This window comes from Indicator indicator, chromosome 10 (genome assembly GCF_027791375.1).
Source record: "Indicator indicator isolate 239-I01 chromosome 10, UM_Iind_1.1, whole genome shotgun sequence".
Lineage (NCBI taxonomy): Eukaryota > Metazoa > Chordata > Aves > Piciformes > Indicatoridae > Indicator > Indicator indicator.
In genome coordinates this window covers 188,962-206,834 of record NC_072019.1, presented here as the reverse complement: position 1 = coordinate 206,834, position 17,873 = coordinate 188,962, and the positions used below count along the sequence as shown (strand labels likewise).

The 17,873-nt window shown below is 42.9% G+C and overlaps 1 protein-coding gene across 1 annotated transcript in view; it reads right to left on the bottom strand.

The window, feature by feature from the left end:
* DNM3 (dynamin 3) overlaps positions 1–17,873 on the bottom strand; it is a 169,533-nt gene that overhangs the window by 138,218 nt on the left and 13,442 nt on the right. The window contains exons 2-6 of the mRNA XM_054384182.1: positions 14,409–14,482; positions 5,914–6,063; positions 4,014–4,217; positions 3,388–3,486; positions 2,354–2,514 (exon numbers count right to left, since the gene is read on the bottom strand). Coding sequence (XP_054240157.1) covers positions 2,354–2,514; positions 3,388–3,486; positions 4,014–4,217; positions 5,914–6,063; positions 14,409–14,482 — 688 coding nt within the window. The remainder of the gene's footprint in view (positions 1–2,353; positions 2,515–3,387; positions 3,487–4,013; positions 4,218–5,913; positions 6,064–14,408; positions 14,483–17,873) is intronic.

The following is a 17,873-nucleotide window of genomic DNA, read 5'->3' as shown; positions in this document are numbered from 1 at the left end:
CTGCATTTGTGAAAACAAAACAAAACAAAACAAAACAAAAAAAAACCCTATGCTAATGTTGTTGGAATTTGAGGGTCATTAAATAAGATAAAATCTCTGCATGAGCTAAGCTTAATGGTGCAGCTATCAAGTGCATTATTGTGAAATGGATTGAGACTGGCTATTAGGGAGAAATTCTTTGCAGTGAGGGTGGTGAGACAATGGAGCAGGTTGCACAGGTAGGCTGTGGATGTCCCCTTTCTGGAGGTGTTTGAGGGTGGGTTGGACGGGGCCTTGAGTGGTATGGCCTGGTGAAGGGTGTCCCTTCCCCTGGCAGAGGAGTTGAAACTGGATGATCTTTGAGGGTCATTCCAACACAAACCATTCGATGCTTTTAAGTCAGGACAGGTAAGACAGTCCAAAAGTATATACAGCTCATGCTTCAGTCTCAAAACTATGACATATGGATTAAACTTTCAAGAAATAAAAGGAGGCAAAACATCCTAAACGGACATCCTAAACACCGGGTATAAGCATTTTCTTGCATCCTGCTGAAGACTTCAGTTCTGAGGCACCAATAAATGACATTAATATTCCTCCAAGTGAGTCCAGAGCATGCCATAACCTGGCTGTCAAGTTGCAGCTGCAAGTCACTTTAGCAAGAAATTAAGCAGGCCAGCCACTTAATTTCCTACTTTAATAAACTTCTCTGTTGTTTCCAGCTGCTGTCCAACATGGAAAAAGCCAGGCTGACCTGGTCTTTGATTGCAATTTGACAGTGAACTGGAAAAAAACACTATCGAGTTTGACTTGTAGGAATGCCAAGAGCACTGCTCACCTGACAACCCAAGTTTTAAAAATACAATAAAAATCATACTATCACCAGTAATTTTAGAGGGGCAGGCATAGCTTGACCTTCTCCTCTTTAAACCTGCCAAGAGGCATCACCATTAGGGATGCATGCTATCCCAGCTAAGGGAAGGCACAACAAAAAGTGTGATAGCCAAAGACACAAAGTGATGAGGAGAACTATATGCTCCTCCAAGTCTGTTGTAGGCAGTGTCTTCAATAGGACAGTAAACTTACCCAGACCCCTGAGGCACCAGAGGAAAACCTGACAAAGGAGTGTGTGAGGGTGACAGAGCACTGGAACAGGCTGCCCAGGGGGGTTGTGGAGTCTCCCTCCCTGGAGATATTCAAAACCCACCTGGATGTGTTCCTGTGTGATCTGCTCTAGGTGATCCTAGGGGGGTTGGACTGGATGATCTTTCAGGGTCCCTTCCAGCCCCTAACATTCTGTGATTCCATGAGTTCCTACTCCAGGTAACTGGGAAATAAGCCTATTTCCTGCTGAAGGAAGCTATGATGTGACACAGTTTGGTATGGACTCACAGAAATAAACTAATGTTTTGGGCAAAACTAAAGGTTGGGTGAACAAAGCCTTCTGATTAACATGTTTGGCATTTATCTCAGTAGTACACAGTAGGTTGTTTCTATTCAAAACTACAATGAAGTGTACATTTTTAAAAGTACAGGCATACAAGGAATCCTCAGGTATAAGATTTCTAAAAATGTCATCTTCTTTCCCCTGTAATATCTAAATTTGAATTCTAACATTTCTGTTAAACTAGGAAAAAAAATGTAATAATTAAGAGATAAGATCATAGGCTTACAGGAGGGTGGCAAATCTTAATTTCTATGTTCATAATCAGTATTCATGAGAACAGATGAGTCCAGAACTGTCAGTAAAAGTCACAAACTACATCTCACAGTAAGGGTTTGTATGCTACATGTAACACAGCTTTCTTATTACTTTGTGAAAATTAAGAAGGTCAAAAGCAAGAAAGAGTAAGGGAGGTTCACTGACCAATGCTCATTTTAATAAAGATTCTATAAACACCTTTATTCTGTCCAGAGAAGGGCCACGAGGATGAGCAGAGGGCTGCAGCTCATGGAGACAGACTGAGAGAGTTGGGGCTGTTCGGCCTGGAGAGAAGGCTCCCAGGAAGCCTTCCAGTATCTGAAGGGGGCTACAAGAAAGCTGGGGAGGGACTTTTTAGGGTGTCAGGTAGGGATAGGGCTGGGGAGATAGATCCAAGCCAGAGGAGGGGAGATTTAGATTAGACATTAGGAAGAAGTTCTTCCCCATGAGGGTGGTGAGACACTGGAACAGGTTGCCCAGGGAGGTGGTGGAAGCCTCATCCCTGGAGGTTTTTGCAGCCAGGCTGGATGTGGCTGTGAGCAACCTGATCCGGTGTGAGGTGTCCCTGCCCATGGCAGGGGGGTTGGAACTGGATGATTCTTGGGGTGCCTTCCAAGCCTGACAATTCCATGATTATAGAAGCTGTATCTCACCACAGCCTTCAAGTTTTACCTGGTTTAGAACTTTTTGGAGGTATGGTGTGCCCATCCGATCTGCCATGTGTCTATATGCTGAATGGGAAAGAAAGAATTTCCTTTCTGCTAGAAGAGCTGCCTTTATGTCCTTCTTCCCATCAATGTCTTTCTGGCTTCTGTTTACAACACCAATATAACCTAAAACAACACAAAAACAATGGCTAATTTAATGAAGCTACTACCTGAACTACTGAATTCCTATTAAACAGGACTAGACTGCCTTAGTTCAAACAATTTAAGCATTTCAGATGTTGTTTACAAAGACTGCGATGACCTTAACGGTGTCTAGACTGCTCATCATGTTTATGTGCAGCAGATATAGTTCCTTTTAAATCACCAGTTCAAATACAGAAATGAAACAAACTTTGGTGTACCCTGAAGAAACCACTTCAAAAATGAACTGACAAACAAAAAATTCCACAACAAAACCAAACACATCTGATATACACTGAGATAAATGATATGGCATTAGCAAAACGCAGGGAAAAATGCTTCTCACTTGCTGAACCAAGGTGTTCCATGGGAGGAGATGGTGATCTCACTGATAAATTACAACTAGATTCAAGAATTCTTGATTTTGTTAACAGTATGTGGCAGTAGCTGCCAGAACAATCATACGGAAAAATTCTGGAAGGGGTCAAAACTTGGTTTACAGTGAAATGACCAAAGGTCTGATGCTTCTGTCATATGCAAAAAAAAGAAAAAAGTTTCTTCCAGCACAAGCAACAGCAACATGACACAGAAGAGAAAACTGCTTAACAACTTGCACTGACATTTCTTGCTTCCTCTGGAACATGTAAGTGCATTTTCCAGGTCCAGCCAAAACCATTATTGTACTTGCAGGGTATTTTTAGTACAGCTGCCTTGTATGTTTGCTGAACAGATAATGATAACAGCTAGGAACTCACAGAATCCAGCACAGCCTTTGATGCACCTCCAGGACTCCCAAGCATCACCCTTATCCAAACCACCTTGCAGACTGCAAAGAATATAGCACTTGACCATTCTCACCTCTGCGGAGAGGGAGTAGTTTGTTCTCTAGAATTTCTCTTGCATCTGTCCCTTCATCCATCAGATCCAGTTTTGTGATCACACCGATGGTCCTAAGGCCTCCAGGAGACAGGAGGAAAAGATAATGAAGAATCACTTCTGTTCCAGATAACAATTACCTCTTACAGTTATGTCATAACAGATATGTGACGTTCTCCAAAGCTTGCCTCACACAGCACCAGCTTCAAACCCAAGTTACAGTATGCCTGGAAGAGATCATCACTGAAGTGTGCTCCTCAGATCTCTTCAGTAGGGCTCAGCATTCCCATGATAGGATTGGGTCAAATTCATGATGCAAGTGTTCAGAAATCCCATCAGAACCATGGTCCCTTTTGCTAGGTACCACAGAAAATTCTAATGCTCATTAGAGATAGTGACAAAAATTTACCAACAGCTTTACAACATTGTTACCTCAACAATACTGCCATAACAGACAGTTACTGGGATGCTGAAGGCTGCATGAGACTGTACATACACACACCTACATAATGTAGTAGAAGCTGTACTTCGTGAAAGAGTTGGTCTATTGCTTTCAATTATGGTATTATACCAGAAAACAAAAAGTGGTCACATTCAATGATGCTTACCTTGAGGGTCCACTTCCTTAGCTAACTTCAGTGCATCTGAGTTGGCCAGATCAGTGTTTGCAGGAGTCACAGCCAGTATCAGACAGTTTTCTCGAGAGATGAACTGCATGATCATGTCCCTGATCTGCTGCTCGATGTCAGGAGGCTGATCCCCTACCGGCACTTTCGTGATCCCCGGCAGGTCGATAAGAGTCAGGCTTAACACTGCACAGAGAACACAGGATCGTGAAACCAGCTAGTGTGCCAGGCATGCCCAAAGAGGTCTGGCTGCAGGCTAGCCTCTGCCACACAAAATCCCACATCATTACCTTTAGAGATACATAAAAACTGTCAGTGGTTCAAACAAGCTGAAGATTGCACTTGTTTCTCTGCTGGCCTTTCACCTCAGGATTTATTAGCATCACTTCACATTTTAAACATTCTAACTGGCATAGGAGAATGACCCTTAGAGAAATGAACGTGGCTTTCTAAGCACAGACAACAGACCATTCCTGTTACAGCCAGAGCAGGCTGGGGTTTTAAATCCCAGACAGTCTCTGACCATGCTTCCAACAGTGTCTCCAATGAAGAGATTCATTCTCCAATTCAGTATCTAGCCTACCTTGGAGAAGAATTGTTCTTAAGAGGTTTTGGAGTATCTTACTGTTTTGGGGTTGGGGTTTTGGGGGCTTGTTTTGGTTTGTTTAGGTTGCTGGGGTTTTTTTTACTTTTTACTTTGTAACTTCTTAAGAAAAGTAAGAAATATGAAAAAGTTTACCCATTAACAAAACCCTGTTTTACCCTACTACCATTGACTCAGTACAGGCCACAATGCCAGCGAGAAGCATCCCAGCTTGTTCAGCCAGTACTGGGTACCAGAGCTTCAGACACATGAGAAAAAATGTGATTCCTAGAAATGAAACACCAGAAGTGTATTTGGGATTTGGCTAACACAGACAACAGTTGCTGAACTAGAAGACTGATCCTAATAAAACAAAAAGAAGTGTTAGGCAGGAGATTTTCCTTTTCTCCTAGAGTCAGCACGTTCAACAAACAAGCTTTGAGGCTGGGCATTTAGTTCAGCTCCTCTGCAGTTAGCTATGCTACATCTGTATAGCAGAGAGAGCTCAGGGGTATGTGTTTAGAGACAAGGCTGCTTATGGTATATCAAAGGGAAGTTCAGCATCTCTTTAATTAGCTCTCCTCTTATTTTAATCTTTCTGTCATTTGATTTGCAGTGAAGACATCAGATGAAGTGATTAGAAAAATAGAAGTGCTTCAGTCAAACATAGCACTTTGCTCCTGTATCCAAGACAGATTCAATGCAAAACGTTTTCTCTAGCTTGCTGTCATTAAGCTGAGCAGATGGCAACCAGAGGAACTAACTTTGATCTGTGCTGGGGGTCTATGACAGAAAGCAACTTCAAACACCATTACTGTCTGAATACATTTTTAGTGACAGCAAACAGTAAACATTCAATAGGGCAAGGAGGCTTAATGGCTTTCTACACCACTGATCAGGGAATCCATCTGAAGCTTTGCCACTAAGTGTCCCATCTCCTGTGATTTGTCTTTACTAGTGAGCTACTACCTCATGACGTATGTATGAGGGCAGAGACTGGTTCCCTCCTGATGCAGGGTGTGAGCATTTTTAAATGATGAGAATACTCATGAGACAGAGAGGCTGCATTCTGCCCAGCTCAGCTCTCCACCATATTATGGTTTCATAATGCAAAATAAATTTCAAGATTTTTCCAGATACACATTGACTTCTAGTTCAAGTCACCCTCAAACGTTTTCATTCCAGAAGACTTCTGATCGAGCAGTAAGAACATACACCAATGGAGACAGCTAGACAAAGCTACATGACACAGTTACATGTGTTTCACGACAGAAATATAAAATAGAATCATTCACCTACCATGTGGAGAGTATATTCTTAAATTAATAGGAACTGAAGAAATGCCTTTGTTCATGCCTGTTACTCTATCCGTTTCAACTTCAATCTCCTGACGAACTTCATCGAAATCAGTGAATTTCCTCCCTTTGCAGTGTAGAAACTCAGCATACTCTGTGGAAAACGTCAGTAGGAACTCTGTGTTTTATGAGCTTTTAGATTTGAGCACCCACTTTCAAGCCCCTTGTATTTTTCAGATGTGTGTGCAGGGCAGCACATGCTATAGGTATGACTGCACAGATGAACACCAACCTACAACTAGAAAAAAGTCAGGCTGAGTGAATATCATTTACTGCTTTCATCTTTAGCATGTCATCTGCTGGAACAACCTGAAAGGTTCACATAGATACCACTTACATTAACAGAATAAGGAGCAGATTGTGAATCAGATGCTGAGTTTTCATCCCATTACATTTGCCTGTAACACATCACTAAATCGAGGAAAATTAATTCAAGTTCTGTATCATAAAAGATCATCAGCATTTGTTCTCAAAATCTAACAGCCCAGGTTACTCACAGTTTTAACAAAGGAGCTCTGTGAATTTCTACTAGTTCATAATGAAAATAAAACATGACTGTTTTTAACACAGTTTCTCGTTTCCTAAACACTTCTTGTACTCTAAATCCAAAGCATGCTTAAGTAAAAGCTTTTCTAGCTCTAGCTGTGCTTTGGCTGAGTTCTAATATCACTGAATCCCAGCACAGGAGGTGCTGGAAGGGACCTCTGGAGATCACCCAATCCAACCCCCTCCTGCAGCAGGGTCACCAAAACAGATTCCACAGGATCACGCCCAGATGTGTTCTGAAAGTCTCCAGAGCAGCCTCTCTGGGCAGCTTGTTGCAGTGCTTCAGCACCCTCAAAGCAAAGAAGCTTTCCTTTATGTGGAAATCCCTGTGCTCTAGTCTGTGCTCAGTGCCCCTTGCCCTACCACTGGGGACCACTGCAAAGGGTCTGGTTCCACCCCACTTTTAAAACAGCACTTCTGTTGATGCATGTGTCATACAGTATTTACTTCTGTGTTGTACAGCAGTGTGCAGCAGCAAGCTGTGTTCAGAGACCCAGGGAGAACATCAGGTCCTCTGCTGAAAGCCAGCCATCTAATCAAATATTAGCTCTTATCCCAGCTCAATTTTATCCTCTTTTGGGGGAATTTCTCCTCCTTGGCAAGTAATTTGGATTCCAGTTCTGCCCTCCAGTATTTGACAGTCTTGGTTGTATTTGCCAAATACCAGTTTAATAAATACACTCTGCTCTGTCATCCTGTCAGCAACAGAAAATACTGAACTCAACCTGGAGGGACGTGCCTCTCACTCTGTAAGCAGCTGTGCATCCACCTTACAGGAGTCCTTTCTGGACCACGTTTCCTGAGATTCTTTACTACGTTAAAAAAAACATAAAATATCATTAAAAATCCCTTACTGCACCCAAGCTAAGACACTTACCACACCTTTAGTTACAAGCCTGCTACTTTATGATAAAAAAATAAATTAGACTGATACAAAGCTGTGCCAGGGGAGGGTTCAGTTGGATGTTAGGAAGCACTTCCTGATAGAAAGGGGAATCAGACACTGGGATGGGCTGTCCAGGAAGGTGGTGGAGTCACCGAACCTGGAGGTGTTTAAGGAAAGGTTGGATGTGGCACTCAGTGCCATGGTCTGGCCCATTTGGTGCTGTTGGGTCATAGGCTGGACCTGATAATCTCAGAGGTCTATTCCAGCCTCAGCAGTTCTGTGATTCTGTGAAGGAGCTTTTTCCCTTGATGAATTTGTATTGGCTGCTATTCATCTGAAGTACCTTTCAGATTGTTAGCTAATAACTGACTGCAGATTTGTTTTTCCCAAAAGTGAACTTTGACTGATTTTTCTATCACTTGTCTTTCAGTGAGGAAATTCCATCTGTCCTGATTTCACTGAGTATCAGCCAGGGACCAAAGGAACAAACCAGGCAAAACCACTGGCAAAAACACTTGTAAAACCAAGTATCCATGGGTATGATTCACTTGTCCCACACCCTGTTTGAGGGCACTGACACAGAACTGGCTGAGCCCTCAAACCTGTGCTGCCAGACCTCAGCAGTCCCTGCTGACCAGCCCAGATTACTCCAGGCACTGTTCCTAGTACACACACACAGACAAACATCAGCAAGGAAGATTTTCAGTCTCTGCAGTCTTACACTAACAGCTGAAATTCAGGTTTCAAAGCAGAAGCACTATCCATCTTCCAGCACATCAGTCCTACTCAGGTGATGAGTCTTTCACTGTCTCAGGAAGTGCCACCCCTCACCACCACCTTTTCCCCATGATGATGTCACTTCTTAGCTTTTGGGGTACACACCTCCCACATCTTTACTGGTCTCTACAGCATCCCTGTCCATCATCTGATTAACTGCCAGACTGGGAGCCAGAAAACAGCAGCCACTGTTTTCCTTTCCTCCCTGCAAAGTGCTCGATCTCTCCCTAACCACTGGCACTCCGGCACCTTTCTAGTCTTTGTCCTTGAAGACCTGCAAATGTCTTCCTGCTGATGGAGTCTCTAAGCTCATTTGTTAGCTGAAATTAGAAACTATACAATTTTTATTTTCTGTCAGAGGATTGGTTTTGCCACCAGATGGCAATAAAAGATGGGTATGCTCGAGCTAGGCTTGAGAAGTCAAGTAGTCTGGCAGCAAAAAGGTACTAACCTTAAAGCTCAACACTTCAGCAGAAGAGAGCATCTGCAAGACTTCAGGGAAAAAACAAAACACAATCAGAATGTCTTATGGTGGCTTACATTCCACCTAGTGTTCTAAAGAACAGAACTGAAGCAAGTGTGGGTACTGCATATGTGACTCATTCATCTAAAAGACCTCCATCTCAATAATGATTCTCAAAACCTCTTAATCTGTCACTCCATTAGCAAAGAAACTAATGGAAAACCATAGAAAAAAATCTGAAATTCCTCCAAAAATAACAAGGGGAAATATAATGAGGAAAAAACCCTCCTAGAGCCATGATATTTTAACAAATAACAGAATTTATATAGCAAAATAGGTACTTTTAACATCCAGAAGACCTACAGAAGGCTTAAGCCAAAACCTAGCAGGTTTTTCTTGTCATTGACAAGCACACCACCCAGTCTCAAGCAATCTAGATAATTATTTCACTCCCACAGGCAGAAGAAAGCACAGCAAGAGGAAAACCTGATTGCCTAAGGTTATCTAGAATGTGTGGCATCAAAGACACCAAACAGCAAACCAACCAAACAAAAACCCACCTCTCCAGACCTTCTCAGATGTCATCACCTTCCCCAAGCAGCACCATTTTAAGTATTGAGGGACTACTACAAAGAGTATTTGATCTTACTGATCAAAGAATCACCAAGCTAGGGAGCACACTGAAACTTGTGAAGCAAAAACTTGAAATGTTTAAAGAAATAGGTTTTAACATATAAATGCAGGCATGCCAACACAAAACAAGAAAACCCCACAGCTTACCAGCCCCTCCTCAAGAACTTCTGGTAACACCTGACAAAGCACTAGGGGTTACCACGCTCACTGGCTAGGCTTGTGGAGATAAGAGCCAAAAAAAGGAACTAAGCTACCTGACACAGAATGAAGTTGTGCTGCTCCAGGACTGCTGAACAATTAATGCAACCTTAAAATTCTTGTCCCAGGTCAGCTGTGTGCCAACACTTACATCTTAAAGACACACAGGGGGAAAAATCCTTCTAGAACCACTGCTACAGAATACACAGTATTCTGTATACATCCTCCTCCTGACAAGAAATCATGACTAAGAAAGTAAGAGGCCAGCACTCCATACTCACTTGTGCCTGCAGAAATACCACAACAGTTCAGCACTGAAAACAAATGCTGTCTGGTCAGGCAGAATTAGCTCCCTGTGTCTTATACAGCAGCAAATACTGACAGAATCAGCACATCTTGTGCCTGAATTCAAGCACCAGTATCCCACAAAATAAACTGTCCTCATGCTCAACTTCTCCCCCCAGCAGGTGGAACTCCCCCCATGTATGTCCTCTGAATGGCTAAGCTGCTTCATCACAGCTCTCTCACCTGCCCTGTAAAGCCTGAAGCTCCCCCACCAGGCAGCCACCCAGGTAGCAGCACCCTGTTCACACCTGTGCCTTTTAAGAACTCACTGAATTGCATCTTCCCAAATGGGACTATTTTCTCCAAAACCATCCTCTAGTCTGAAGATGTTTTTGTACTCTGAGCTAGTCCTCCTCAGACTAGCTAATGCACAGAAGTCTTCCTTGACTTGACTTGAGACATTCCCAGTGCTGTGGAATTGCCCAGAGCCAAATGCAGTGACCAGAGAGATGAATATGAAGCGGCACTTGGATTGCTTGGCAGGTTTGATGTCAGATGTGAACTTGTTTTCAGTGGTGGCTTCTAAGTGGGAAACAAAGCTGCTGTACTAGAACTGAGGTCTGTTTGTTACAGAACAAAGACTGCAGGCTCATTTGGTTCAATTCTCTCTTCCAGCAAGGTATCCTCTACAGCACTTTTCTTCAGTAGAACAGGAGCAATTGAATTGAAAACAAGATGAAGAGTAAGAATGAAAAATTGCTGACCCTTACCTACAGGACTGCTAATGAACTCCTTTTCTCAGCCTCTCACTGTAAGAGGACAGCCACCTTAGAGCCTCAGAATATTTAAAAGATGTAGATTCAGCCTTTTTTTTTCCCCCCTAACATCTCTCCTCTAACCAGCACAGTAATTTATTGAATACAGGCCACATTTACAATTTCATTTGAAATGCAGCTAGGCAGCCCCAAAGGAGACTCAAAGTAGGATAGTCAAGAACAAGTCAGAGTCCTTCAGAGAACTGTAAACTATTTTTAACCTCCATATTTTGACTAGTGGCATATATGCCACTTAGGTATCTCTCACACTGTCAAACTTGGATGAAACCCAAAGACTACTGAAGACTGACTTGTCAGTTCCAATATTTAATGAAAACCTTTGCCTTCAGGATTTCAGCAGAGCACAGTATTTACATGGAAGTGCAAATGGCACAAAGCCAGGTAGGAATGGTGCTGTTCCCAGCCAAATGTGTTAGTGATTAAAGAAAGTCAACAGGTCACTACAATTAGCTTTGCGCTAATTACATTAAAGAAGAGGAAGCAAACAGAACTCTGAAACAAGCCCCACTCCACGAGATCAGTTTTTTAGTACTGAATTGTTTGCTTGTTGCATATTCAGAGGGGTAACAGCCCTTCGCCTGGATGTGTCATGGTTGCAGATGCTGGAGGGCCCCTGGTAACTCCTCATAGCCAAATCCTGCCGTACCCTCCTGTGACACATCCAACCCTAATCACGAGTGGTCAAAGTTTCCTCTTACTGGTGTGTGCATAAATGCCTCAGCTGCCCATCTCTATCCCTCAGTGCCATGACTCCAAGTTAAATGAAGCTTTAGCCTCCTCAGTCAATCAAATTCACATTCCAAAAGGATTCCCAGCCAGTTCCAAAATGTTACTGAAATATCTTGCAGTCATCCCTGCATGCCTGAAGAAAGTACCCCTTTCTCCCAAGGAAAACTATCAGATTAAGAACAGCTACTCTTAAAAGAGCCAGGAAAGATGCTGGGATTAGAGATCAATTAATCTTGCTACAGCAGCAAGAACCTGATACAGTTCTTTAATTTCTTTCTATAACATTTTAGATAATTATGGACTTGATAAAAATCACTCCAGCATGTGCTTCCTGTAAAAGAACACTCTGCATTCTCCAAGCAGTTGTCTTTATTTTCTTTTTTAAAATTAGTTCAGAGACAAAAAGTTGGCTTCAAAGATAAAAGTTACTTGGAATTTCACCACCCAAAACAACAGCAGAATAAAGTTTAAAGAAAGTAACAAAATAATTAAAGCTTGCACTTTAAAGGTGATGGCATCTAATCCCAAACAAGAAAAACACAGCACTTCCCAAAGGGAGAAATGTGCCTTGACATCCAGGAAACACAAAATTAGGCTGAAGCTCTCCAAGCTCTCTAGAACTTTGTAAGTTGTAACGAAGAAATACTTTTCAGCTTAGAAGGCACCTATATGGAAACCTACTGTATGAATGCATTCTTGGGGAAAATCCCAGAAAGGGAGAAGCCCCTAACCAAGGGGGAGCAATGGGTTTACAAAACAGAGCAATACAGAGCAGTTGGGATGGTTGTCTAAGAATAAGTATTTATGGAGGTGCTGGAAGGTGTCCAGAGAAGGGCCACGAGGATGAGCAGAGGGCTGCAGCTCCTCTCCTATGGAGACAGACTGAGAGAGTTAGGGCTGTTCAGTCTGGAGAGGAGAAGGCTCTGAGGAGACCTTCTTGTGGCCTTCCAGTATCTGAAGGGGGCTACAAGAAAGCTGGGGAGGGACTTTTTAGGGTGTTGGGTAGTGATAAGACTGGGGGGGTAGATCCAAGCTAGAGGAAGGGAGATTTAGAGTAGACATTAGAAAGAAGTTCTTCCCCATGAGGGTGGTGAGACACTGGAACAGGTTGCCCAGGGAGGTGGTGAAAGCCTCATCCCTGGAGGTTTTTAAGGCCAGGCTGGGTGTGGCTGTGAGCAACCTGCTGTAGTGTGAGGTGTCCCTGCCCATGGCAGGGGGGTTGGAACTGGATGACCTTTGAGGTCTCTTCCAGCCCTGACAATTCTGTGATCCTAACCACTGGAGGTCAGAGAGTAAGAGCTTACTCAGTAATTCACCTGTCCCTACAGCTCAGCCATTTTGTTAGGAATGCCAGCAAAAAGCTTCACTCTTTTGTTTCTCCTGTTCTTACATGGAGCTGGAACAATTAGAAGAAGATTCTTCATAGTTAGGCCTTACTCCTGCATTTCTGCATGCTCTATCAGAGACCAAAAGCCAGAAGGGCAGAAATGACAAGTGTTCATATTACCAATAACAACAAATTTCATCTTTTACTATATATAAAACACTATAATCATGTCACACACTTGAAAATCCTGAAGTTCCTAAGCTAAGCATACAGAAACGCTGGATTCCAGTTTTTCCTTTCTCTTCCATACACTAAAGATTTCATAGAGGCACTGAAAGTACCAATGTGCTTTAAAAGCAGTAATTCAGAAAAAAAAGAGGAAAAAAAAAAGAAAATAATAAAAAAGAAAACCAGAGACTAGGCAGGCCAAAGTCTACCTTCCTGCTGAATAACAAAAAGGCCTTTTAGGAAAAAAATGCCCACAGAGACTTAATTACACCTCACACAGAGACACAGACTGAAGCTCTACAGGCAACTTCAGTTTTGTTTCTTCCCCAGTTCCATCGTGAGCGATAATTTAAAGAGCACTTTGTGTTTTTAAATGCTGGTTTGGATGTTAGTTCACTTCTTTTTACTATTTTAAATAGAAGCCAATAGTAAACCAGTGATTTTGTTGCTTACAGTGGTTCAGAAGCAAAACAACCAAAAAAACAACAGGAAAATGTAGCTGCTTTTATATATGCTAAGGAGCTGAGCCACACAACAGCAGATTAAGTGCCTGTTGGAAGAGTACAAAGTGGTGAATTTCCATGACCTGAGAGGAGGGGCTGAGGGAGCTTGGGGTGGTTCAGGCTGAAGAAGAGGAGGCTGAAGGGAGACTTCATTGCTACCTGAAGGGAGGCTGGAGTGAGGAGGGGGCAGCCTCTGCTCCAAGCAGTGGACAACCAGAGGAGATGGTTCTAAGCTGTACCAAGGGAGGTTCAGGATGGATCTCAGGAACTATTTCTTCACTGAAAGTGCTCTCAAACATTGGAATGGTCTGCCCAGGACAGTGCTGGAGTTACCATCCTTGTGGGGGTGTTTAAGCAGTGTGTGGAGCTGGCACTTAAGGAGATGATTTAGTGTTGACCCTTCAGTGCTGGGTCAAGGGTTGGACTGGATGAGCTTGGAGGTTGTTTTCAACTGGATGTACTCTGTGATTCTGATGAATCACACAGCTCAGAGTGCTACTCATACTGTATTTTTATTTTTGACCAGGTAATACACAGAAGCCTTGTTCTCCCACAGTCTACCTTCTGCTCTACTTAATGCAGAAAGCACAGCCACAAAAGACAAGTCACAAAAACAAGCTGTGTGGAACAAAATCTGTGTGCACTGGAGCACAAGCTAAAGGTAGAAGTATGGTAGGTTTGGTGCCTCAACTAATACAACTGTAAAGCTCATCAAGAAATTAAAAAAATCAAAGCTAATTTCTAAAACACTTTGTATGTAACCGCATTTCTCCACTGCTTCAGGTTTGATCCTGGATTACATTTACAGTATGCTCTTGGATTTAGATTTTACTGTTTCCCCAAAAAGGAAAATTAGATTAGCTGAGCCTAAGCATGCACTTTTGAAGCAGCAAGCCTCTGAAGGTTCTAGACAGTCTCATTGCACCTTTCTTCACATCACTTCAGTTTTCCTAGACATGTTTTTTTCCTCCTGGTGAAGTATACTGGCACTTTGTCAAGCCACTGAAGTAAACAGAGAGAGAGGTTACCTGTTTTGGCAGTGATGAGTTGCAGGACCAATGGTCGTCTTGTTACAATTCCAGAACCTCGTGGAAGAAAATCCCTAGAAACAATACAAAAAGACATTACTCCCCAGAAGGCACTGTCCAGTTACACAAGGTATAGGGCCAGCTTGGAATCTCCTTTACACCTTTAGCTGGCATGAAAATGGAAAAATGGTAGGGATGGCTTCAGACACTAGTAGAAAGTCAGGCTGTTAATTCTAGTTTGGGAGAGCAGTAGGTCATGAGACAAATACACATTAAAACTACATTACCAATTCCCTTTCTTCATGCCTATCCTATGGAACATTTCAAAGTCTCCCCTTGCACAATTAGAGTATCTGAAGCCACGCCCACACTTCCAGGGCTCTCTAAACAACAGAGCCCTTGCCCTGTACTTGATTTGCAGGGGATGTGGCCACATGCACTCTCACACAGCACACCGAAGCTCTGGGCAAATCAAACTTCCAGCACTCTGCAGCTACACTTTCACACTCAGCTTCTGCCAGTTCAAATAGCCCTTCCAGCAACACAACCATGGAGACATTTTTGGGAAAATGCTGGATCCCAGAAGTACTTTGGGATACCAGGAGGGAGTGTCCTTGGACCAGAAAACAGTAAAGAAAAGATAGCAACTCATTATGCACCACATGATCCTTTCCATGCCTCCAAAGACTCTATGAAACTGAAACCCTGGAAAATCATTAGTTGCAAACCCAGTGATCAGAAACCCAAAGCAAAATAACAGACTTTTTTTTTCCCCCAGGGTTTTCTCCAGTTGCCATACCTATTAAACTCTCAAAAATCTAGATATAAGGTTCAGTGGGAGGCTTTGAAGAGTGGTCCCTTCAAATAAGCATCCTCAGAAGAATAACATTCAAAGGTAAGCAGTTTCACAAGCACCTTGAGCAAGGCAGGAACGTGCAGTGTGTTTGGGAGGCATGGAGAGAAGGACAAAAGAGTCGAAGGAAGAAAGGTCCAGCCCTGTCTGCCCTTCAGACAGAACTGCTGAGATGAGTCTCCTCAGGTCACCTGAGGAGCTATATCTTAGCTATTATCCTTGCATATCTTCATGCTGACCTTGTGCTACTTAACGAATGACTGATTTCAGCAATTCCTTTAAGGCAGCACACAAATCTACAAGGATTAAAACAAGCCCAGAGGGTACATCTATGAAAAATAAAACATGCAAATATTTCATCAGACCCCAGGCTGTTATTTCTGCAAGTCAGAGGATATTAGGTCTGAGGAGTCCCAGGTCAAGACAGGCTCAGGAATGTGACAACAGTAGACCTCTTGCCACAACTAGCAACGAGGTAACAAGTTTTGGCAGCCTGCAGAGGAGAAATGTGCCAACCCTACCCACCACACAAGCTCTGAAGATTTTTTTCCCAACCTAACAAAAAAATTAGCACATGAGAAAGAAGGCTTTGAGGAACAAGACTGGCTGTCAGCAGTGCCCTACACCACCCCAGAAGTCCTCAGCATTTTGAATGAAATAATGTTAATCTCCAGATAAAATATGTCTCACCCTCTCAGCACTTGTTCATGTGTACTCACAGGGTGATTGCTCTGCATGCTGAAGCTAAAGCACACCGTTAACTCCTAGGAGAGGCTGTTCAAACACAAGCTGGCTCATTACCTTCTATGCTCAAATACAGATCTGCAGGCAAAAGTAACATTAATTGGTAATTCAAACAATCTCTAAAACAAAAGATAATGAAAAAAAAAATCCCACATACTTATTTGTACCTGCTGTGACGTTTGACAACACTTGAGCAAGGAACAAGATACAAGGACTAGCTTAGAGAGATGTCACAGGCCTTCAAAAGGTCTAATAGTTACCAGCAGAGAGAAACCTGTGTCTCAGGGAAATGCTGCCTACTGATCTTTCCTCAGGGGGAAGAGGCAACAATTTTAATAGAAACATAGTTCTCTGTCTGCACTGAAATGACAGCAGGCCAGGATGCAGGAAGCACCTATTGAGATGGCAGCTTCATGCTTTGTCTTCAAACATTTCAGATCTTATTTAGAAAAAAAACAAACATATTTTTTTCCACCAAGAAGCTAAAAGGAATTGCCATTCAAAATAAACTGATTACACTAATCAAACTCCACAGCATCACATGAGCCAGTAAAACCCTTCTTCGGGGAGTCAAAGGTGTATTGATTTTCTGCTTCAGACAAAGCACAAAGAGCACTGCACTAACAGAACTCCTACTTAAACCACACTGACCTTTCCTCAACAGCAACATTAGAAAGAGACACAGGACAACAATTTTCCTTCCTCACATTCTCTTAAAGCATACTAAACCTCGATGGCAGGTGATGCCTGCTGTGACAAAGGGAACTCTTATCAGAAAGGCCATCAAGCAGAGAGAGGCTCCCGCCTGGGGAGAGGGCAAACTATGCTGAGTGTGCAGCAGAAGGTGGTAAGGCTTCTGCTTCAGATGCACAGTCTGGAAAGGAAAAAATTACAAAGGATAAGGATAAAAATGGGGTCAAGGAGTTCATGTCTGAGACATAACTTGCACTTTTGCAGGGAAAACAACATAGTAACACATTACAGTAAGGGAATAAGATTAAATGCTGTACAGCTGCTTCTACAGCAATGTTGACTTTGACATCCACAAGACAGGATGCAGGTCCCCCCTCCCCTTGATATGGAAAACTTCTACACAGGGTTGATCTGTAGTGCTTGCTCTTCCCTGAAACATCTACCTGAATAAATGATCCTTAAAGAAAGAGGTCTTAAAGAATGGGGGGCGGGGGGGGGAAGTTTCAGCATCATGAGATTTAATAGGACTGAACAGAGATGAATTACAAAGGTTCTTTATGACCAAAAGGATTATGTCCCTCAATGCCCTGGTGCACACTACATATTCTTTAACGGACAGGTTTGACACATTTGCTTTTCCAAATCTTTTGGTCAGTTTGTACAGATGTCTTTAGAGAGAGATGGGAGTCGAGGTGGCTGCAAAGGAATCCATCTAGTAAAAAAGAACATGCCTGAGAATTTGCACACAAAGACACCAACGAAGGAGACAAAGGCTGTCTGCTGTGATGAGGGTGTGAGCCTGTGAAGTACCAGTGTGCACCACTGTAGGGCCACTTAGCAATACCAAGGCAGAGCAAACAAGAACAAAACTGTGCAAGAATAAAGCTGGGAGTTAAGATATGTTCCTTTAAAAGATATGCATCCTATGTAAAGAATCAAAGTACTCTTACATCTGAATTCCCAGAGCATTTTCAGCAGAATACTCTGCTGACAGCTACACAGGTTGGGCAGTGACAGCACAACCTGCAGCCCAGCAGCAGAGCCTGCCCAGCTCTGCCCAGCCAGTACGGAACATATCACAGGGCAAATAAGGTGCAAGGAGCCAGGTCTTCCAGAACAGCACTTCAATAACTTTCCAAGGGAAGGGATCCATCCAGAGGGACCTTGACAGGCTG